At 38.1% G+C, this 24,473-nt stretch overlaps 1 protein-coding gene across 3 annotated transcripts in view; it reads left to right on the forward strand.

Moving 5' to 3' along the window:
- The window catches only part of HMCN1 (hemicentin 1), a 491,961-nt gene that overhangs the window by 435,648 nt on the left and 31,840 nt on the right, over window positions 1–24,473 (forward strand). For all 3 annotated transcript variants that reach the window (XM_021102640.2, XM_021102638.2, XM_021102639.2), the window contains exons 90-97: window positions 3,048–3,218; window positions 3,378–3,548; window positions 4,132–4,302; window positions 4,472–4,642; window positions 7,752–7,901; window positions 8,193–8,330; window positions 9,733–9,854; window positions 10,480–10,717. In XM_021102640.2, the coding sequence (XP_020958299.2) occupies window positions 3,048–3,218; window positions 3,378–3,548; window positions 4,132–4,302; window positions 4,472–4,642; window positions 7,752–7,901; window positions 8,193–8,330; window positions 9,733–9,854; window positions 10,480–10,717 (1,332 nt within the window). The remainder of the gene's footprint in view (window positions 1–3,047; window positions 3,219–3,377; window positions 3,549–4,131; window positions 4,303–4,471; window positions 4,643–7,751; window positions 7,902–8,192; window positions 8,331–9,732; window positions 9,855–10,479; window positions 10,718–24,473) is intronic.

Consider the following 24,473-nt stretch of genomic DNA (forward strand, 5'->3'; position numbering starts at 1 on the left):
TTTTCTCACATTATCATAAGTGACCAGACATGGTTCCCAGTGCTACACAGCAGGATCTCATTGCTAATCCATTCCAAAGGCAATAGTCTGCATCTATTAACCCCAAGCACTCCTTGCTCCTCCCCCTTGGCAACGCCAAGTCTATTCTCCAAGTCCATGATTTTCTTTTCTGTGGATAGGTTCATTTGTGCCATATATTGGATTCCAGATGTAAGTGATATGGTAACGGTATTTGTCTTTCTCTGACTTACTTCACTCAGTATAAGAGATCCATCCATGTTGCTGCAAATGACACTATCTTGTTCTTTTTTATGGCTGAGTAGTATTCCATTGTGTATATATCACATCTTCCTAATCCAATCATCTGTCAATGGACATTTGGGTTGTTTCCATGTCTTGACTCTTGTGAATAGTGCTACAATGAACATGTGGGTGCGTGTGTCTTTTTCAAGGAAAGTTTTGTCTGAATAAATGCCCAAGAGTGAGACTGCTAGCTATAATGGTAAAAAATAAAAATCATAAGAAAATAAATACTAAAAAAAGATTGGTATCTTCTGAGGTAGGACTCCTGATGCCATTTGAGTCATGGTCATAAAAAAGGTTTTGTTATAAAGAATGAGCTTTTTTAAAGTATCTTCTTGAAAACCACTGAGAACTTTGAGGAATGACACTACTAGCTCAGAACTGGCACTCACTATGTGTCTTAATACTGTTCCAAGCACTTTTCACCTGTCAACTCATTATTCCTCATGCCCATCCTAATAAGGGAGTCTCTTTTCTTATCCAGTATGGCAGATGATGAAATGAGGCACACAGACTCAAGTCACTTGTCTAGGACTGCACAGCTAATAAGGGCAGAGCTGGTTATTCAGGCCCAGGGCATCTGTTCCTGAGTCCCCACTCTTGGGCACCATGCTGTACTTCCTTTCCAAAGTCACAACTACAATGTAGTGTAACAACAAACTCATCTAATACATTTTATTTTTTTAATGTACTAATTAATTCCTTCATAGCTGTTTTCTTTTGTATTATTTAGATACTGTGATGTTTTAGGCATTCTCTGTTTTATATTGTCATTTTCTTTTCTTTGTTCTTGCCATCCTTCCATTCACCTAAAAGAACATTTCAACTCATGACATTTTATGTCATGAAGTTCATTCTGGTTAGGGTTTCCTATATTGATTTTAAAAAAATTCAAAGAATCCTTCAGCTGAAAATCTATTTACATGTAATAGAAATTACACAAATAACAAATGAATAAATATCACCCAGTTGTCATCTTCCAATAAAAAGTGCAGGTATAAGAGTTCTCTTGTGGTACAGAGGGTTAAGGAGACGGTGTTGTCACTGCAGTGGCTTGGGTTGTTGCTGTGGCATAGGTTCAGTCTCTGGCCCAGGAACTTCTATATGCCACAGGTACAGCCAAAAAAAAAAAAAAAAAAGTCATGTATCATGAGGCTTTATATGGTAAGAGATACAGGCTTTTGTTAACCAAACAGCCTTAAAAATAGAACATATTAAAATAATTGTGAAAGAATTTTTGAAATCCTGTAGTTCATATACAAGGTCTATGAGCCTTAGTAAACTGAATTAAAGAAGTAGTCTTCAGTAATTCTTCTTTCCTTTTAAGTTTAGTCAAATGATTTTCAGTGCAAATTATTGTCAGCTGAAATAAATTTGTGTGGCTTGTGTTTCCTGTGCCTACAAAGTACAAAACTACTTAGTCAATTCAATTAGAAAACAGTTAATTAAAAGAAAATTCAAGATTTTTGGGGGGGTTTGTTTGGGTTTTTTTTTTTTTTTTCTTTTGTCCTTTTTAGAGCCATACCCATGGCATATGGAGGTTCCCAGGCTAGGGGTCTAATGAGAGCTGTAGCTGCCGGCCTATGCCAGAGCCACAGCAACACCAGATCCAAGCTGCGTCTGAGACCTACACCACAGCTCACGGCAACACCAGATCCTTAACCCACTGAGTGAGGCCAGGGATCGACCTGGCAACCTCAGGGTTCCCAGTTGGATTAGTTTCCACTGCGCCACGATGGGAACTCCTGAAAATTCAAGATGTTTTAAAGCATTTTCTAAACAGAGCAATCAAATGATAATTTCATTACTTGTTTTTCAATTTATTCTTACAGGTTGTGTTAAAAGAATATTTACACACAGATCTTAAGGCCCTACGGTTTATATCTGTGTCAAACCTAATGACCACAACAGCAAACTTTTTGAGCCCCATATCTACAAAATACCCTTCAACAAAAACATGACCTGATACTGACTTATACATAAAAGAAACCATCATGTTTATTCTCAGCCCTGCACCTGGTTTTTCCAGGAAACATAAGGTTTTTCCAGGCTTGTGGTCAGATGGTGTCATATGTTACTTACCAAAAGGAAAGCCTTAATATCATTCCTTGGAAACTACTGGTCAGTTTTTTCTGTTGTTTAGGAAGCAGGTGAGTGTGTTATTTAGAACTTTTAATTCATGAACATTATGTAATGGGGAAAATTTTTTCAAAGTGTTACAAGTGTGCAAATCTCATGCTGTTGAAAGATCCAAGTAGATGTTTAAACATGAAGCTGAATCAGGGCTAAAGATGTGGTCTTGCGGCTTGAGGTCCAAGAGGCATTTGTGTCATCTGCAATTGCACCTAGATTTATTACTTAGCTTTGCTTCTTAGCTTCTGGTCCCTTCCTCTTCCCCAGAACAGAGAGTACAAATACTTAGCTAGGGTTTGTAAGTTCATATCTTGTTTATGTGTAGTAGTTCAATTAAATTCAATTTTAGTAAAATAGCCCCTTTGGATAATTTTAAGGCTTTATTTTGGCATTAGGTAGCTTTCTGAATTTCCCTATAGACATTAATTCTCATGAAAAGTCTAACCAGGAGGGCAAAGGAAGAACATCATGGATTAAGTTTCCTTTGGTTCAGGTTCAATTATTTTAGATTCAGGGTTAATTTAACTCATCACTGAGTTATTTGTATAATTTTGTTTTTTTAACAAACGTGGTTCTGTGCCTTGAAACTCTGTCTCTTGGGATGTCTATAGTTCATGGAGCATGGAGCACTTGGCAGCCGTGGGGTACATGCAGTGCAAGTTGTGGGAAAGGTACCCAGACAAGAACAAGACTGTGCAATAACCCACCACCATCATTTGATGGCTCCTACTGTGATGGAACAGAAACACAGATGCAAGTTTGCAACGAAAGACACTGCCCAAGTAAGAGAAGTGTAGTATTTGTACTCTTGATAAATTAACATCTAGGGAGGAAGTCAGTCAGAATGTCAATAAGAGCATCATTCAACCTATCAAAAAATGAGGGTTTCATCTGCTAATTTTTATGTAGTAACAGAGCACATGTATTTTTCTTCAATCTAGTTGATGGCAAGTGGACCACTTGGAGCAGCTGGAGTGCCTGCACTGTGTCCTGTGGAGGAGGCGCCAGACAGAGAACAAGGGACTGCTCCGATCCTGCTCCCCAGTATGGAGGCAACAAATGCGAAGGGAGTGATGTCCAGAGCGACTTTTGCAATAGTGACTCTTGTCCAAGTGAGTGTTGGAAATAGTGAGTCAACATCATACTTTCCTCCAGTTTCATTATGGCCTAAAGTCCTTAACGTCATAAAAGTCTGTTACTCAACTGGTCTGTCTTTGGTTTAGGATATCAAAATGTTGCCTTGTTGCTGTTGTGTCTGTATAATACCATAGATGTCACTGATTTATATGGGCAGGGGCTGTATCTGTTTCCTGTGCTCTGAAGGACCAGCTGCACAGTGCAAGGGCCAAGGCACCCTTCCATGCTAACTGTTAAGGACGTTGATTCCTTTACGCGGGCAAGAGGTGGCTCTCTGCCTTCGTCACTAGGCTGGATTTTTAGACCCCACTAACATCTAAATTTACTTTATCCTTCAGTTCCAGGAATAGTCCTACACTCAATAATTATAGGTTAAATGGAACTGCAGTCACTAGAATGTGTACCCAGTTTCTTGTCAAAACAACAGCCAAACAACCTGCCTTTGGAAGTTGCCTATTTATAGATCTGTGTGTTTCTTTTCAGCTCCTGGGGAGGACCTTTCCATACCTTTTAGATGAATGGCCTTGTTTAGCACTTCTCCGATGTTCTGTGTTGTAGCTCACGGTAACTGGAGTCCTTGGAGTGGCTGGGGAACATGCAGTCGGACGTGTAACGGAGGGCAGATGCGGCGGTACCGCACGTGTGATAACCCTCGTCCCTCCAATGGAGGCAGAGCTTGTGGGGGCCCAGACTCCCAGATCCAGAGATGCAACACTGACCTGTGTCCTGGTGAGCTTCCCGACTCCCGGCAGGAGGACAAGTAAATCATTTCCTTTAGTGCTCATTGTAGCAGCCCCATCATTCAGATCTTAAAATGAAAGTTTTATAGGCAGGGTCACTCCAGGCAGAGATTTGAAAACTTACTTGTTAATCTTGACCATTCTCTCCTTGTTCACAGTGGATGGAAGCTGGGGAAGCTGGCAGAGTTGGAGCTGGTGTTCTGCCTCTTGTGGAGGTGGTGAAAAGACTCGAAAACGGCTGTGCAACAATCCGGTACCATCCAAAAGTGGTCGCCCCTGCCCAGGGGATGCTACTCAGGTATCCAGATGCAATATACAAGCATGCCCAGGTAAGCAACTAAGTTAGACTTTAGCAGGACCGCATGTCTAGCCTTCCTACAAATTAAAAAAAGGTGTCTCTCTGAGCCCTTAAATTATAAAAACAGTGCCAACTTTAGGAGGAACTAGGGAAAAGGCACTTCTTCCCCTTTTAGGTGCAGCTCTATATCAAAGCCTGTCCTGAATTTTAGCTTCTCCTTGCCCTCTTCCAGGCTCCTTTGTAAAAGGATATAGTCAGCACAGCTGTAAATAGTAGTCCTGGGCTTGAGGGGTAAGAGGGTGTGGAAGAGCAGGAAAGCCAGGCTGAGACTCCAGGCTGAAAATTGAGGGTGGGGCAGAAACTGAAAATCTAATAGAAATACACAATTGGAGGCTATTCTTTCATAGATGGGAATACAGATTATATGTGCATAGAAAGTAAAACTGGGCAAAATTCAGCTCAAGAAAAAAGATTAGGGGGAGTTCAGCTACCATAATCCAAGTCGTGCAAATAGCTGGATATTATTATCAGTGATGCAAAAGTTCAGAAGGAACAGAGTCAGAATTCTAGAACACGTGGACCTTAGAGTTTATTGGAGGCATAAGAAATGGCGATTTAATACTAAGGGTACTTATCTCAAAGGTTAGACTTCCTAAGGGTGTAAGAAAACCAACAAGAATATTTTCACATTGTTGAAGTATTAAGATACCATTGGACTTTCCCAAGCTTTGAGGTGGCTTCAGAAATAAAATATCCCTGAAAATCAAGAAGGCCCATTTGGTAGAAAGAGAGAAAGGAATTACATGAAAAGAGAAGATCTTGGTAAGCTGAAAAGGCAAGGATCTATCCATCAAACATGCAACACATCTTCTCACTTTATCACCGAATACCAAGGATGTTGAGGCTCTAACATGTAGAAATGGTGATAGGTCTCATTTCAGTGGAGGCATTTTGCGGCTTGACCTCTCCAAGTACCAGGGCCTCAGGGACAGAAGAAAGTAAATGGGCAGACAATTTGGATTAGCATCTGGCAGAAAGTTTTGAGGATCCCAAGTAGGTAGGCAGAACTAGGAGATGATTGGGGAGCCCTGGGGTTCAAGTTCCTCTGTGAGACTAGAGAATCAAGGCGAAAATGAGAGGCTACACTTACTAGTGATGACCCGCAGAAATGGGAAATTAGTGATCCCTCTACCCTTCTTGGGACTAAGGATAAGAACCCAAAGGGCCAACCAGGTCCCGCCTGGTCCTGCCATCTACTTTCCTGCATCATCTTGCTGCATGGTTACAATCACCCACTAGGCTCTACTTTTGCTTTCTCACATGTGACAAGTCACACCCCCCAGGAAATTGACACATGCTATTTCTTCCCAGAATACCCTTCTCCTGCCTTCCTTGCCTTAGCTAGGACCTAAACCTTCTTCAGATCTTCAATCTGTTTTTACCTCCTCAGACTTTCCTGGGTCATAACTATCTATTAGTACATTTCATTTATCCATTTCTCTGTGGAATGTAATTAATGTCTGCTCCTGTATTCAGACATAACTTCTATGAAGGCAAGCCTCCTGTCTTTTTCTTTCTTACCATTGTGTCCTCAGTTCTTGATGAATAAATGAATATAGTCCAGAACATGAAGGCTGAATCAATGTGAAAAAAAAAAAGGTTTTCTCTCATTAGTAAAGTAATGCAAACTAAAATGGTGGAACACTCTACCTATTGACTTTTCTCAGATGGAATACAACTGTATTTCTCCCTGGTATGTAATACATGATAACAATATCTGAAACACCTAGTGTTTTAAAATATAGTCACTTAAAAGACATCAAATATAGTCACTTAAAAGACATCAAATACATGATAACAATATCTGAAACACCTAGTGTTTTAAAATATAGTCACTTAAAAGACATCAAAAAATTTAACTGGAGTTCCCATCGTGGCGCAGTGGTTAACGAATCCGACTAGGAACCATGAGGTTGCGGGTTCGGTCCCTGCCCTTGCTCAGTGGGTTAACGATCCGGCGTTGCCGTGAGCTGTGGTGTAGGTTGCAGACGCGGCTCGGATCCCGAGTTGCTGTGGCTCTGGCGTAGGCCTGTGGCTACAGCTCCGATTAGACCCCTAGCCTGGTAACCTCCATATGCCGAGGGAGCGGCCCAAGAAATAGCAAAAAGACCAAAAAAAAAAAAAAAAAAAAAAAAAAAAAAAAAAAAAAAAAAAAAATTTAACTATTAGCTTCTTCCCATTATGCTTCCCTCTCTTGTCAAAGCATGCACTCATTAACCACCAATTCTGTGTCCACAACCAATAATTGTGTTGAAGAATGGAAAGAAGGCATGATTGTTTTTCAGTGCAGTTGCCTTCATGTGATTTTTGCAACAATGTTAAAGGACATTATTCGTCTCAGATTTTCCTCAAGTTAAACATTTTCCCATGTAGATGTCACATGAAGAACTTGGTAAGCCCTTGATCGGAAACCCAAGACTGGACAATAACCCTTAGAAACTTCACATGTGTACTGACAGTGACCAGTAACAAGGCTTTGGGGCTATTTTGTTGGTGATCTCTCCTTTCCCTCCATATTCTCATGAAGGAAGCAATAGATAAAGGAATATGGGTTTTGATAACAAGCAGATCCGTGTTCATTTCCTCATTCCACTGCCTCCTAGCATATGTAATCATGGGAAAATTGCAGGATTTCTCTGAACTTTATTTTCCCAGTCAGCAACCATGGGTATTTAAAACTACTGTATAGGATTTCTGCTAGAATGTAAAGAGTTAATGCATATTAAGTGCTTCCTATATAGCTCATGATATGCACAATCAACTCAATAATATCATCATTTTCATCACTATCAACAAACAAATAATTTAGTTTGGCTTTGGGACAGGGCACTGAGAGAATTCTTTGGGTTGTGGTGTACGTAGACTGGAAGGATCCTAGATTGATGTGGGGTGCTGAGTGTTACATGGGAGTAAAATGTTTTGAAAGCTTATTTATTTCACTCTTGAATTCAGATGTCATATGATGTTTTAAATCTTTGAGAGAAGATTTATAGCAGCTTTGAACACTAGCCTCCTTCTCTCCCATGTAATGTTGATGAAACTGCTTCCTTATCCAAGAATGTTTTTTCTTCCCCCAATAGGTGGTCCCCAGCGAGCCAGAGGAAGTGTTATTGGAAGTATTAATGATGTTGAATTTGGAATTGCTTTCCTTAATGCCACAGTAGCAGATAGCCCAAACTCTGATACTAGAGTAATACATGCCAAAATTACCAATGTACCTCGAAGTCTTGGTAAGTCTCTTTGCTTATAAGCCTCTTTTTAAAACCGTACTATGCTTCTTCACCTTAAGTCTCCACCTAAAATTTCTAGAGGATACTGCTACTTAATAAACAGTATAATAGTCCCTAGTTTTATCCCAGTGGTAAACTCTTAAGTACACATGAGAAGCTATTTTGCTGTTATTCGAGTTCATTTAATGTTTGTCCTTCTGAATAACATGCTGTGAATAATAATAATGGACTGTAAATATTTTGCTTTGTTATTTATTCCTTTTTCTCTGTTATTAATTCCTTTTTCTCTAGGTCCAGCAATGAGAAAGATAGTTTCTATTCTAAATCCAATTTATTGGACAACAGCAAAGGAAATAGGAGAGGCAGTCAATGGCTTTACCCTCACCAATGCAGTCTTCAAGAGAGAAACCCAAGTGGAATTTGCAACTGGTTAGTGCCAGATGAACTTACTATTCTTTTACTATTAAAAAGTACAATCACTGTAAAGCTTGGTGGTTAAGAAAAAATACATTATATGTTCCCACAGAGGATAATTTCAAGTTTTCATGCCATCTTATCATAAATCATATAAAAGCAAGTTTACATTTCCCTCTAAATTTTACTGATATGAGTCTATAAGGCCATGTGACTTTGAACAGTATAGTGATTTTTAGAGCTTATCTTTCCTGTATATTTTCTCTTTAAATCCTTAGAGAGTATTATGAAGGCCAAACAGAGCAAAAGTTGTCATCGCTATTAATTAAAGATCTTTGTCAGAGTTCCCGTCCTGGCTTGGTGGTTAACGAATCTGACTGGGAACCATGAGGTTGCAGGTTCGATCCCTGGCCTTGCTCAGTGGGTTAGGGATCCGGCGTTGCCGTGAGCTGTGGTGTAGGTTGCAGACGCGGCTCAGGTCCCACGTTACTGTGTCTCTGGCATAGGCCGGTGCTTATGGCTCCGATTGGACCCCTAGCCTGGGAACCTCCATATGCCGCAGGAGCAGCCCTAGAAAAGGCAAAAAAGACCTTTGTCTATGAACCTGAGATTCAATAAGGATACCTTATAGGGATTTTTTTCAATCAAAAAGTGGGAATAGGAGTTTCCTTCGTGGCTCAGTGGTAACGAACCCAACTAGTATCCATGAAGACACAGATTCAATCCCTGGCCTCACTCAGTGGGTTAAGGATCCAGCATTGCTGTGACTGTGGTGTAGGCCAGCAGCAACAGCTCCAATTCAGCCCCTAGACTGGGAACCTCCATATACTGTTGGTGGACCTAAAAAGACCAAAAAAGAAAAAGAAAAAAGTGGGAATAAAAACAAGCAAATCTAAGGACTTTTTGTTTTATCCTTAGTCTTAAGGATATGTATTAGCAATTCACGGCCCTTTCCAAGTGCACATTTTCATAGGCCTCCATTTCAAGCATCTCTGAAGGTGATCAGCCTCAACGGCAGTGATTTTTAAGGACAAAGGTCTGAGGGAGCTTTAGTCAGCCCAGAAGATACGTGGGTCTCTGGATGGCAATTCATTTACTAAGATGCCTCTCTGCTATTTCTTAAAGCACAGGAAAGATGCCTTCTTTTTGCTTGTCAGACAAAAGTGTGGGATCCTTCACATAATCATATGTGACATTTTTGCCACATCAAAAGAGATTTTAGGATAAACTTAATTCAGTAAACCTAAGTCTTTAATTTGAGGACTAAGTACTAATTTAATTCTCTTATGATCTGTGTTTAATCAAGTTTGAAGTGATATGTAAATCAAGCTGAACTGGTATGTAAAGTAAATCTGCTCTGTGCTTACCCGAACCATCTATTTCCTTGCTGTTGAAATGAGTGAACTGTCATTCTTAGGAGAAATCTTGAGAATGACTCATATTGCCCGGGGCTTGGATTCCGATGGTGCTTTGCTACTAGACGTGGTTGTGAGTGGCTATGTCCTGCAACTGCAGTCACCTGCTGAAGTCACTGTGAAGGTAAAATGTTCAGATAACATGCCTTCCCTGTGCATTGGAGGAATGCTAAGAGTAGGAGTCAAAGATCAGAAAAAGAGCATAGAAATCTTGTGCAGTTTCCCTTGTTCGCTTTGGGGAATAAATGTCTAAACCAACCATAGACATGGCTATCTGGTCTCTGTTGAAAAATCCTTAGGGACAAGGCTTTAGAAGCTCTCAGTAGTTTTATTACCCTGTGAACCAAGGTCACAGCTGTGTTGATTTAAGCCACGTATATCATTTTCTATAGACAAAGAGAAAAGACCCTCTGACATAAAAGTTTTTGTATGCCATCCATAAAAGTATTCCAGAAATTAAAGATGAATAACAATCACCCTTTCGAATTTTTCTTTACTCCTGACCTACAACTCTGAATTCCTTATTAAACTCTAATTTAAGACACCAAAATTATGCAACTAAGGCAGTTACCATTATGTTCAAACTCTATTTCCAAAACACTACTGTGCAATTATAATTTAGAATTATGTATTTTTAGTCACTAAGCCTTTTTTTTTTCTTTTAACCTCATTCTACATGATGTCATAGTACCTTCAAGGAAAAAAAACATGGTGAGCCATACTGATCCTCAAATCCATATTGTTCCTAGGATTACACAGAGGACTACATTCAAATAGGTCCTGGGCAGCTATATGCCTACTCAACCCGGCTCTTCACCATTGACGGCATCAGCATCCCGTACACATGGAACCACACCGTTTTCTATGATCAGGCACAGGGAAGAATGCCATTCTTGGTAGAAACACTTCATGCATCATCTGTGGAATCTGACTACAACCAGTTAGAAGAGACCTTGGGTTTTAAAATCCATGCTTCAATTTCCAAAGGTAACTTGGTTAAAGGAAAATCCAGATCTTTATGCGGTCCAGTCCTTTCTTGTTTTTGTTATTGTTGTTGTTTGTTTTTAGGGCCACACCTGCAGCGTGTGGAAGTTCCCAGTTGAGAGGTCCAATTGGAGCTGCAGCTGCTGGCCTACACCACAGTCACAGCAGTGCGGGATACAAGCTGCTACACCAGGCCTCTGCAACCTACGCCAGAGCTCACAGCAATGCCAGATCTTTTACCTACTGAGTGAGGCCAGGGATCGAACCCACGTTCCTCATGGATACTAGCTGGGTTCCTAACCGGCTGTGCCACAATGGGAATTCCCTGTCCAGTCCTTTCTAAAGTGGTAAAAGAAATGCACCGACGCCATTCAGAATAGACTGAACATCACGTTATCAGGTTTTTCATGTGTTTTAGCTATGTTTTGTGATGGGTAAAGCCCATCCAGTTGGCATTCTAGTGCATTCAGTTTGCTAATGTGCTTCTTCATGTCGCATGGTGGAGTTATTACTGTCCCAGCCTAAAGACAGAAAAATTTTAAAATATATCCTGTATCAATGATTTTTCTTTGGATAATAAGGTGCATTTGTTCTTCCTCTGAATCTTCTGTTTGATAAGAAATTTTTTAAATTCCTGAAACATGACGCAAAGATGTGTCTTAAGAGAGTCCAAAAAAAAGTTTCTCTATTTTAAAAGCAGCTTTTAAAAACTGGGGAGCAATCATCAGAATTCCAAACTGTCATTTATTGTTCTTGGAAATTATCACTTTTGAACTGCTTTCCCTTGATGTCAGCAGTCACCCTGTGCTGTGTGGCTGTTCTTTGATGTCTAGACCCTGAGATTTCCTGTTCAGTCGTAAGAGGCACCACAACAGTTAGCATTCCATATCTCATGGGGTTTTGATTTTTGGAGATAACTGCATGTAGTTATGTTACAGACACTAAATGTTTGAATGATAGTAACTTTGAACTTTGGGCTCCTATGAGCTTGTTTAAAATGATTCAGAATCATTTGTGAGTGTATCTTGTGAATGTGTGTTTCGCTTTATGGTGGCTTTCCTAAAATAGATCCAAGTAGTTTTTTGTTGTTGTTGTTGTTTTGGTTTTTAGGGCCGAACCTGTGGCGTATGGAAATTCCCAGGCCAGGGGTTAAATCAGAGCTACCGCTGCCGACCGACACCACAGCTCATAGCAATGCTGGATCCTTCACCCTCTGAGCAAGGCAGGGATAGAATCCACCTCCTCATGGATGCTAGTTGGGCTCATTACCGCTGAGCCATGATAGGAAGTCGCCAAGTAAATTTCAACCAGCTCAACACATACACTAAAAATTCATTTTCACTGTTTACTCTTGCTTTCATTGCTTAGTTGTGCGTGGGACTGTTTTTGTCAACACCTGTCCAAACTACTTCATCAAATTTGAGGTAGTAATATAGGAGTACATTCACATTTTGGGGGCTAATCACAGATTTCTGGAGCCTCGCAGCCAGAGGAGCCTGTAGCCCCCACACCTTCTCCACCTACATGTTGCCACCATCGCCTCATTTTACTCTTGTCTTGCATGTTAAGGTAACTTGGACAAAAGAAAAGAGATACTAAAATGAATAGTTATATTTCCTTTTCCCCAGTAACACCTACTCTTCCTATGGAACCTGTTTCTACTTTTTCCAGTGCTCCTTACAATTTTTTAAAAGATAATTTGGCACAAGACTATAAAATCAATTTATGTCATCTAGGACTAAAGGAATTAAAATGACTTTTGAAAAGTCACATACACTTTGACGCAACATGTGAGTCCTTTTAAACCAAAAATTGCTTGAAGGTCTTTATGATTTCTATAAGGGTGTTGTTGGGGTATTTGGGGTCCCAGAATAGAAGGAAACACACTATAGGACATTTAAAACTCCTTGCTATCCTTGGATACTATGATTCTGTTAATTACGTCTGATATATATGCCCACTGGTGGTGGTTGTTCCTATGAATTTCGAGAATTGTGTACCTGCAATTTCTTTTTAAGTGACCACCAGGGGGCAAGCTTGCCTTCTTAATTGCTTAACCAGCTTGTTTTTCTTTGTTGGGTCTAGACTATGTAGCACTATGGTTACAATGCAATTAGAACCACCTAGAGAGTTTGATTGAAAGTTCAGAATTCTAGGCACAAATATTTTTGTCTAAGATAGGGCCTTGGAGTATATGTATTTTTTAACACAGCCCCTAAATAATGCTATTGTATCTGGTCTAGTATTTGGAAAGTACCTGTCAAGACAATTCATAAATACAAATCCATATAATTTTATATCTTTAAAGTCAAATTAATTTATTTTTAGAATTATAAAATATTCATATTTAACAAGTCAATGAGAAGGTATCAGGAACAATAAAGGAAAAGATAAATTTATATATAAAATTTTTGAAATTTTATGAGAGAAAAAATAAGTTTAAACTAATTGCATTAGATGCTATGGACAACTATCATTAATTTTAGTATTTGTTCAAAACTTAAAAATCACTAAGAAAAAGACAAACACCCCAATAGAAAAAAATACATAAAGTCTGTGAATAGGAAATTCACAAAGGAAGAAACAATAATGACAAAATGAATGTGAGAAACTGTTTAGCCTCATTATTAAACAAATAAATGCAAATTAAAACAATTAGATATTATTTTCCAGTTATCATTGTCAGAGATTAAAAAACAAGATAACCACTCAGTATTAGAGAGGTATAGGAAAGAAGCACTTACTGCATGGCCAGCAGGGAAAGCAGTTCAGTATCAGTAGCCTTTCCAATGTCCACTTTTTTTTTAGTTATCTCATTCTAGGAGTCTGTCCTAAGAAAATCACAAAAAAAATGGCCTGTAGTAAATATCCTGAAGTAAGAAGAAAATTTGTAAATGATGGAACAACTGTGTGGTAAACTCTTAAACAATTATTATAATTTTAAAGGAATACTTAATTTATTCATTTAAAAATATCTGTTGAGTACCTACTGTGTACCAGACACTGTTCTGGGTATTGGCAATATAATTGTAAACAAGTGACAAGGAGACTATACTTGACATAACAATCATTGAAAAGAAGAACAACCAGAAGGAGAAGAAAGAAAACGCCTGAGAAAATTTTTGAAGAAATAAAAGCTGAAAACTTCCACAACATGGGAAGGAAACACTAATTTAAGTCCAGGAAGCACAGCAAGTCACATATAGGATAAACTCAAGGAGGAATACTCTGAGACATATATTAATCAAACTGACCAAAATTAAAGACAAAGAAGATACTCAAAGCAACTAGAGAAAAGCAACAAGTAACATACAAGAGAATCCCCATAAGGTTATCAGCTGATTTTTCATCAGAAACTCTGTAGGCCAGAAGGAAGTGGCATAATATATTCAAAGTGATAAAAGGAAAAACTTTCAACCAAGAATACTCTACCTAGCAAGGCTTTCATTCAGATTCTACGGAGAAATCAAAAGACAAACAAAAGCTTAAGACAGTTCAGCACCACCAAACCAGCTTTACAACAAATGCTAAAAGAAATTCTAAGCAGAAAAGAAAATGCCACAACTAGAAACAAGAAAATTACAAATGAGAAGCCTCACTGGTAAAAGCCAGCATTTAGTGAAGGGGGAGAAATCATCCACATATAAATATATCAAAACCAGCAATCAAGAAGAGATTATGATTGTAGGATATTGGAAAGGCATTTAGAATTAAGAGACTAGCAACTTAAAACAATTGTGTGCGTGTGTGTAGACTACTATATCAAAACCTCATGCTAACCACAAACCAAAAACCTACAGTAGAAACACACACAAATATGGAAAAGCAACCTAAATACAACACTAAAGATAGTCATCAAATCACAAGGGAAGAAAAAAGACAACAAAAATTCAAAACAATTAACAAATAGAAATAACATACATATCAATACCTTAAATGAAAATGGATTAAATGCTCCAATCAAAAGACACAGACTGGCTCAATGGATACAAAAATAAGACCTGTATATGTGCTGTCTACAAAAGACTAACTTCAGATCTGGAGACACAAATAAGACCTGTATATGTGCTATCTACAAAAGACTCACCTGAGATCTAGAGACACATACAAACTAAAAGTGAGAGGGTGGAAAAAGTATTTCAGACTAATGGGAATCAAAAGAAAGGTGGAGGAGCAATACTTGTTACAGACAAAATAGACTTTAAAGAAAGTAACAAGAGTCAAAGAAGGACACAGTATAATGATCACAGGATCAATTCAAGAAGATATAAAAATTATAAATATATTTGCACCCAACATAGGAGCACCTCAATATATAAGGCAAGTGCTAACTGCCAGAAAAGGAGAAATTTACATAATAATAGTGGGAGACTTTAACGTCCTATTTACATCAATGGACAGACCATCCAAACAGAAAAGCAGTAAGGAAGCCAGGCCTTAAATGACACATTAGACCAGATAGACTTAATTCATGTAACATTTCACCCAAAAGCAGCAGAATACACATTCTTCTCAGGTGCACATAGGACATTCTCTAGACTAGATCATATCTTGGCCCACAAATCAAGCTTCAGTAAATTTCAGAAAATTGAAATCATGCCAAGCATTTTTTTCCGACCACACTATAAAACTACTATAGTATAAGTTGACTTGAAGTCAACTACAAGAAAAAAAATCAAAAATACACAAATTCGTGGAGATTAAACAATATACTATTAAAAAACCAGTTGATCACTGAAGGAATCAAAAAAATACCTAAAGATAAATGAAAACAAAAACATGATGTTCCCAAATTTATGGGATGCAAAAAAAGTGGTTTAAGAGGCAAGTTTGTAGCAATCCAAGCTTACCTCAGGAAACGAGAAAAAACTCAAAAATAACCTGACCTTACAACTAAAGCAACTAGAGAAAGAAGAACAAACAAAACCCCAAGCAAGTAGAAGAAAAGAAATCATAAAGATCAGAGAAGAAATGAATGAAATAGAGATGAAAAAAACAACAGAAAAGATCAGTGACACTAAAACCTTGTTCTTTGAAAAGGTAAAAAAAAGTTGATAAAATCTTAGCCAGATGTATCAAGAAAAAGAAAAAGGAAACAGGCTCAAATGAAGAAAATTAAAAATGAAAATGGAAGTCAGTCGCATTTCTGTATACCAGCAATGAAATTAGAAAAGGAATACAAAAATACCGTTTAAAAATGCACCTCAAAAAAATCAAATACCTTGGAATACACCTGACCAAGAAGGTAAAGGATTTATATGCCAAGAACTATAAAACTTAAAGAAATTAAAGAAGATGTAAAGAAATGGAAAGATATTCCATGTTCATGGATTGGAAAAATCAATATTGTAAAAATGGCCATACTACCCAAAGCAATCTACAGATTCAATGCAATCCCTATCAAATTACCCATGACATTTTTCACAGAACTAGAACAATCCAAAAATTTATTTATTTATTTATTTTATTTTTTATTTTTTTGTCTTTTTGCTATTTCTTGGGCTGCTCCTGCAGCATATGGAGGTTCCCAGGCTAGGGGTCGAATCGGAGCTGTAACCACTAGCCTACACCAGAGCCACAGCAACACGGGATCCAAGCCGCATCTGCAACCTACACCACAGCTCACAGCAACGCCGGATCGTTAACCCACTGAGCAAGGGCAGGGACCGAACCCGCAACCTCATGGTTCCTAGTCAGATTCGTCAACCATTGCGCCACGACAGGAACTCCAAACAATCCAAAAATTCATATGGAACAACAAAAGACCCAGAATTGCCAAAGCAATCCTGAGAAACAAAAACAAAGCAGGGGGCATAACTTTCCCAGACTTCAGGCAATATTACAAAGCCGCAGTCATCAAAACAGTGTGGTACTGGTATCAAAACAGACAGACAGACCAATGGAACCGAAGAGAGAACCCAGAATAAACCCTGACACCTATGGTCAATTAATCGTTGACAAGGGAGGCAAGAACATAAAATGGGAAAAAGAAAGTCTATTCAGCAGGCATTGCTGGGAAACCTGGACAGCTGCATGCAAAGCAATGAAACTAGAACACACCCTCACACCATGCACAAAAATAAACTCCAAATGGCTGAAAGACTTCAATATACGACAGGACACCATCAAACTCCTAGAAGAGAACATAGGCAAAACACTCTCTGACATCAACATCATGAATATTTTCTCAGGTCAGTGTCCCAAAGCAATAGAAATTAGAGCACAAATAAACCCATGGGACCTAATCAAACTGAAAAGCTTTTGCACAGCAAAGGAAACCAAAAAGAAAACAAAAAGACAACTTACAGAATGGGAGAAAATAGTTTCAAATGATGCAATGGACAAGAGCTTAATCTCTAGAATATATAAGCAACTTATACAACCCAACAGCAAAAAAGCCAATCACCCAATGGAAAAATGGGCAAAAGACCTGAATAGACTGTTCTCCAAGGAAGATATACAGATGGCCAGCAAATACATGAAAAAATGCTCAACATCACTGATCATAAGAGAAATGCAAATCAAAACTACCATGAGATACCACCTCACACCAGTCAGAATGGCCATTATTAACAAGTCCACAAATAAGAAATACTGGAGGGGGTGTGAAGAAAAGGGAACCCTCCTGCACTGTTGGTGGGAATGTAAACTGGTACAGCCACTATGGAGAACAGTTTGGAGATACCTTAGAAATCTATACATGGAACTTCCATATGACCCCACAATCCCACTCTTGGGCATATATCCGGACAAAATGCTACTTAAAAGAGACACATGCACCCGCATGTTCATTGCAGCACTATTCACAATAGCCAGGACATGGAAACAATCCAAATGTCCATCAACAGAGGATTGGATTCGGAAGCTGTGGTGTATACACACAATGGAATACTACTCAGCCATAAAAAAGGATGACATAATGCCATTTGCAGCAACATGGATGGAACTAGAGACTCTCATACTGAGTGAAATGAGTCAGAAAGACAAAGACAAATACCATATGATATCACTTGTAACTGGAATCTAATATCCAGCACAAATGAACATCTTCACAGAAAAGAAAATCATGGACTTGCAGAATAGACTTGTGGCTGCCTGACGGGAGAGGAAGGGAGTGGGAGGTATTGGGAGCTTGGAGTTATCAGATACAACTTAGAATAGATTTACAAGGAGATCCTGCTGAGTAGCATTGAGAACTATTTCTAGATACTCATATTGCAACAGAACAAAGGGGGGAAAAATGTATACGTGCAAGAGTAACTTGATCCCCATGCTGTACAGTGGGAAAGTAAAATAAAATAAAAAGAAAATTAAAAATGAAAATGGAAAAGTTACAACAAACACCACAGAAATACAAAGGATCAAAAGAGACTTCCACAAATCTATACACCAATAAAATGGACAACTTAGAAGAAAAGGACAAATTCTTAGAAAGGTACAATCTTCAAATACTTAACCAGGAAGAAATTGAAAATACAAACATACCAATCAAAAATATTGAAATTGATTAAAAAATTTCCAAAACAATTAAAATCTAGGACCAGATGGCTCCATAAGCAACTTCTATCAAACATTTAGAAAAGAGTTAACACCTATCTGCCTGAAATTATTCCCAAAAAAATTGCAGAGGAAGGAACACTCTCAAACTCATTCCATGAAGCCACCATCCCTCTGATACTAAAACCAAAGATACCACAAAAAAAGAAAATCATTGGCCAGTATCATTGATGAAAATAGATGCAGAAATCCTCAACAAAATATTAGCAAACTGAATCCAACAATACATCAAAAGGATTATACACCATGAAAAAGTGAGATTTATCCCAGGGATACAAAGATTCTTCAATATCTGCTAATCAGTCAGTGTGATACATCACATTAACAAACTGAAGAATAGGAGTTCCCACTGTGGTTCAGCAGGTTATTGTCTCTTTAAGGAAGTGGATTCAATCCCTGGCCTTGTTCAGTGGGTTAAGGACCTGGCATTGCCAGATCACAGATGCAGCTCAGATCCAGTGTTGCCTTGGCTATGGCAAAGCCCTCAGCTGCATCTCCAATTCAACTCCTAGCCTGGGAAATTCATATGCCACAGACCATAAAAATAAAAAAATAAGAAACTGAAGAATAAAAACCATATGATCCTCTCAATAGATGCAGCAAAGGCTCTTGCCAAAATCCAACACATTTATAATAAAAAAACCCTGCATAAAGTGGACATAGAGGAAACATAATAGAGGCAATACATGACAAATCCACAGCTAATGTTATTCTCAACAGTGAAAATTGGAAAGCATTTCCTCTAATATCAGGAAAACAAGGATATCCACTCTCACCACTTTTAGTCAAGTAGTTTTATAAGTCCTAGCCATGGCAGTCAGAGAAGAAAAAGAATCCAAGTTGGAAAGGAAGTAAAACTGTCACTGTTTGCAGATGACATGGTACTACACATAGAAAATCCTAAAGACTCTACCAGAAAATTACTAGAGCTCATCAATGAATTTGGTAAAGTTGTAGATACAAAATTAATACATAAAAATCTCTTGCATTCCCATATTCTAACAACTCAAGATCAGAAAGAAAGAAACAATCCCATTTACCACTGCATCAAAGAGAATAACATACCTAGGAATAAACCTATCTAAAGAAATAAAAGCCCTATACTCTGAAAACTGTTAAGGCACTGATGAAGGAAAGCAAAGATAACACAAACAGATGAAAAGATATACCATGCTCTTGTATTAAAAAATCAATATTGTCAAAATGACTATACTATCCAAGACAGTCTACAGATTCAGTGCAATTCCTGTCAATTGTCAGTGGTATTTTTCACAAAACTAGAACAGAAACTTTTTAAATTTGTATGGAAACCCAAAAGACCCTAAATACCCAACGAAATCCTGAGAAAGAAAAACAGGGCTGGAGGAATGTGGCTCCCTGACTCCTTAGACAGGCTAACAGTCATTAAAACTGTATGCAACTGTCACAAAAACAGAAATATAGATCAATGGAGCAGGATAGGAAATTCATAAATACAGCTGTATGCAAATCAATGAAACTAGAACACACCCTCACACCTTGCATGAAAATAAAATCAAAATGGCTTAAAGACTTTAAGATAAGATACCATCAAACTCCCGCAAGAGAACATAGGCAGAACATTCTCTGACATCAACCTTACAAATGTTTTCTCAAGTCAGTCTCCCAAAGCAACAGAAATCAAAGCAAAAATAAATCAATGGGACCTAATCAAACTGACAAGCTTTTGCACAGCAAAGGAAACCAAAAAGAAAACAGAAAGACAATTTACAGAATGGGAGAAAATAGTTTCAAACAATGCAACTGACAAAGGAACCCTCCTGCACTGTTGGTGGGAATGTAAGCTGGTATAGCCACTATGGAGAACAGTATGGAGGTACCTTAGAAAACTACATATAGAACTAGCATATGACCCAGCAATCCCACTCTTGGGCATATATCCAGACAAAACTTTCCTTAAAAAAGACACATGCACCCACATGTTCATTGCATCAATATTCACAATAGCCAAGACATGGAAACAACCCAAATGTCCATCAACAGTCAACTGGATTAGGAAGATGTAGTGTATATATACATGATGGAGTACTGCTCAGCCATAAAAAAGAAGAAAATAATGCCATTTGCAGCAACATGGATGGATCTAGAGGCTGTCATACTGAGTGAAGTAAGTCAGAAAGACAGACAAATACCATTATGATATCACTTATATCTGGAATCTAATATACAGCATAAATGAATCTTTCCACAGAAAGGGAATAATGGACTTGGAGAAAGACTTATGGTTGCCGAGGAGGAGGGAGGGGGATGGATTGGGAGCTTGGAGTTAATAGATGCAGACTATTGCCTTTGGAGTGGATTAGCAATGAGATCCTGCTGTGTATCACTGGGAACTATGTCTAGTCACTTATGATGGAGAATAATAATGGAAGAAAAAAGAATGTGTACATGTATGTGTAACTGAGTTACCAGCTACACAGTAGGAAAAAAAAAAATGTATTGGGGAAATAACAATTGATTGCAATTTTCTTAAAAAAGGGAAAAAAAAAGAAAACTCATAAATAAACCTAGGCACCTATCATCAACTGAAGTACAATAAAGGAGACAAGAATATACAATGGAGAAAAAAACAGGCTCCTCAATAAGTGGTGCTGAGAAAACTGGACACCTACATGTAAAAGAATGATTTAGAACACTCTAACAACATACACAAAGATAAACTCAGAGTGAACTAAAGACCTGTAAACTCTTAAAGGAAAACATAGAACACTCTTTGACATAAACCACAGCAGTCTTTTCAGATGCACCTCCTAGAGTCCTGAAAATAAAAACAAAAATTAAAAAATGGGACCTAATTAAACTTAAAAAACTTTTGCACAGTAAAAGAAAGCATAAATAAGATGAAAAGACAACCCACAGAATGGGAGAAAATATTTCCAAATGAAGAGATTGACAAGGGATTAATCTCCAAAATATATAAACATCTCCTACAGCTCAATACCAGAAAAGCAAACAACCCCATCAAAAATGGGCAGAAGACCTACATTTCTCCAAAGATGACATTCAGATGGCCAGAAAACACATAAGATTTTGACATCACTAATTATTAGAGAAATGCCAATCAAAACTACTCTGAGGTACCACCTTACACCCGCCAGAATGTCCATCATCAAAAAGTCTACAAACAATAAATGCTGGAGAAAATGTTGGTGGGAATATAAAGTGGTGCAACTGCTATGGAAAACAGTATGGAGATTCTTCAAAAAACTAAAAATAGAATTACCATGTATGATCTAGCAATCCCCCTCCAGGACATCTATCTGGGGAAAATCATAATTTGAAAAAATACATGCACCCCAGTGTTCATTGCAGCACTATTTACAATAGCCAAGACATTGAAGCAACCAAAATGTCTATCAACAGGAATGGATAAAGATATGATACATATGTGGAATGGAATATTACTCAGCCATAAAAAAGAATTAAATAATGCCATTTGCAGCAACATGGATGGACCTAGAAATTATCATACTAAGTGAAGTTCATCAGTAAAAGGCAAACATTATATGATATCACTTATGTGTGGAATCTTAAAAAAGGATACAAATGAACTTGTTTCCAGAACAGAGACATACTCACAGATTTTGAAAACTTATGGTTGCCAAAGGGGACAGGTGGATGGGAGAGGGATGGACTAGTGGTTTAGAATTTGCATCTGCACATTGAGGTATATGGAATGATTGGCCAGCAGGGACCTGCTGTATGGCACAGGGAATGCTGCTCAATATTCTGTGATGATCTATGTGGGAAAAGAAACTGAAGGAGAATGGATAATTTATATATATAAGTGAATCACTTTATTGTACAGAAGAAATTATCACGACCTTGTAAGTCAACTATACTTCAACAAAACTTTTAAAAATGAAAATAAAATTTTAAAAAGAGAAAAAAAAGATACATACACCCCAGTGTTCATTGCCTCACTGTTTACACCAGCCGAGAAATGGAACCCACCTAAATATCCATCAACAGAGCAATGGATAAAAAAATGTGGCACATATATACAATGGAATATTACTCAGACATAAAAAAGAATGAAATAATGCCATAAGCAGCAACATGGATGGATCTAGAAATTATCATACTAAGTGAAGTAAGTCAGCTAAAGACAAACATCCCATGATATCACATACACATGGAACCTTTAAAAAATATCATACAAATGAACTTATTTACAAAACAGAGGCACACTCACAGACTTCAAAAACAAACTTATGGCTACCAAAGAGGATAGGTCATGGGGGAGCGATGTGGATTGTGAGTTTGGGACTGGCATAGGCACACTATTGTATACAGAATGGGTGGTCTGTGGAGACCTGCTGTATAGCACAGGGAACTCTACTCAATATTCTGTAAGAACCCGAATGGGAAAAGAATCCGAAAAAGAACAGATACGTGTATATCTGAAGCACTTTGCTGTATAGTAGAAATTATCACAACACTGTGAATTAACTATACTTCAATAAACATTTTTTAAATGGGAAAAAAAAAACAGTATGCAATATGACCCAAATCTGGGTTGCCCACGTCACATTGACTATAAGGAAACCTCATACTGATTAAAAACACAGATTCCCAGGCTTCTTCCTTGGCAGTTCTGCCTGGGTTAGGACTAAGGATCTGTATTTTTACTAAGCTGTCCAGGAGATTTTATGATCAGTAAAGTTTGGCAGTTATTAGTCTGTAGAGTAAAAAATTCTAATTTAATTTTTTAAAGTGTATACTGATAAAAGTGACTAAAGGGAAAAGCATCAAAATTTTGGCAATAGTTCGTTCCAAGTGACAAGTTTACAGGGGATTTTATACTTTCAAAGTTTCTACGACTGTACATTACAATAACACAAACATAGTTTACATTATCCCCCGACTATGTCAAAATAAAAATCATAGTGTAATTCAAAATAACATACTTTATAATGGAAAGAATCAAAGAAGAATAGTTTATGACAAAATATTTTGTACTTCAGTATGAAAATCTTTAGACATTACTATATTGGAAGTTAAGAGAGAAGTATTTATATAGCTGAACCAACATTTAGAGCCCCAGTGTGATTTTCTTAAAAACACTGAGTAATTCTTGGAATTCCCGTCATGGCTCGGTGGTTAACGAATCCGACTAGGAACCGTGAGGTTGTGGATTCAATCCCTGGCCTTGCTCAGTGGCTTAAAGGATCCCGCATTGCCGTGAGCTGTGGTGTAGGTCGCAGATGCCGCTCGGATCCTGCGTTGCTGTGGCTCTGGCGTAGGCCGGTGGCTACAGCTCCAATTTGACCCCTCGCCTGGGAACCTCCACATGCCGCGGGAACGGCCCAAGAAATGGCAAAAAGACAAAAAAAAATTGAGTAATTCTTGACAATGAATGGTCTGAATAAAATAATATGTAATTGACCATCAATTATATGTCAGTTACATTCCTAGAAAACTGATGGTATACTTTAATCACACAAAAAAATGTTTAATACATGGAAGATGAGTCCTAACCTTAGATAATTACAGCTTTCTCGCTTCCACGAAAATCTTTTGGGTCAAAGGACACATCTTTATCTTGCATCATTATCCCACTATTGCAGTATTTAAACCTGCCTCAGGGTCTGCTCCACTCACTAAATTTTAATAAGCTTCCCTATTAAGTCATGTCATCATCGTAACAACCAAAATATCTCCCCAAAGACCTCCCAGATGCCACCTAATGGAAGATACCCCCCCCCATTTAGAACCAGAAGTCTAAATCTTCAGATAATAACTTATGTTTATGTGACACATTTTTCCATAATCATGTCCCCAACACAGTGCCATATACAATATATTGGCTGGATTAAAGAATGTAAGGATAAGTGAATAAAAATGAAGCATGAATTTTAATCACCACCTGAGTTGTAGTTTTGAGTTCAATAGTTGAAAGTCAGACAGACTTGCTTCTAAATCCTTGCTCTAGATTATATGAGGTCTTTGACTTAAGCTACTTGCATGACCCGTCTCATTTTCCTCATCTGGAAGTTGGTTGTGATGGGAGTAGGGGAGTTTGGGGGTACAAATGAAGCATAGCACATAGAGCACACGGTATGTTGTGTACTCAACAATCATTTAGCAACATGCTCCAGACATTTCTATCCAAGCCATCCTGTCCCCACTCCCTTGAAGGTGCAAGAAGGGTGGATGCTCT

Source organism: Sus scrofa, chromosome 9, assembly GCF_054392235.1.
Source record: "Sus scrofa isolate SSC_HxYL_T2T_F1_AM1 chromosome 9, Sscrofa_HxYL_maternal_Yorkshire_Landrace_v2.0, whole genome shotgun sequence".
NCBI classification, from domain to species: Eukaryota; Metazoa; Chordata; class Mammalia; order Artiodactyla; family Suidae; genus Sus; species Sus scrofa.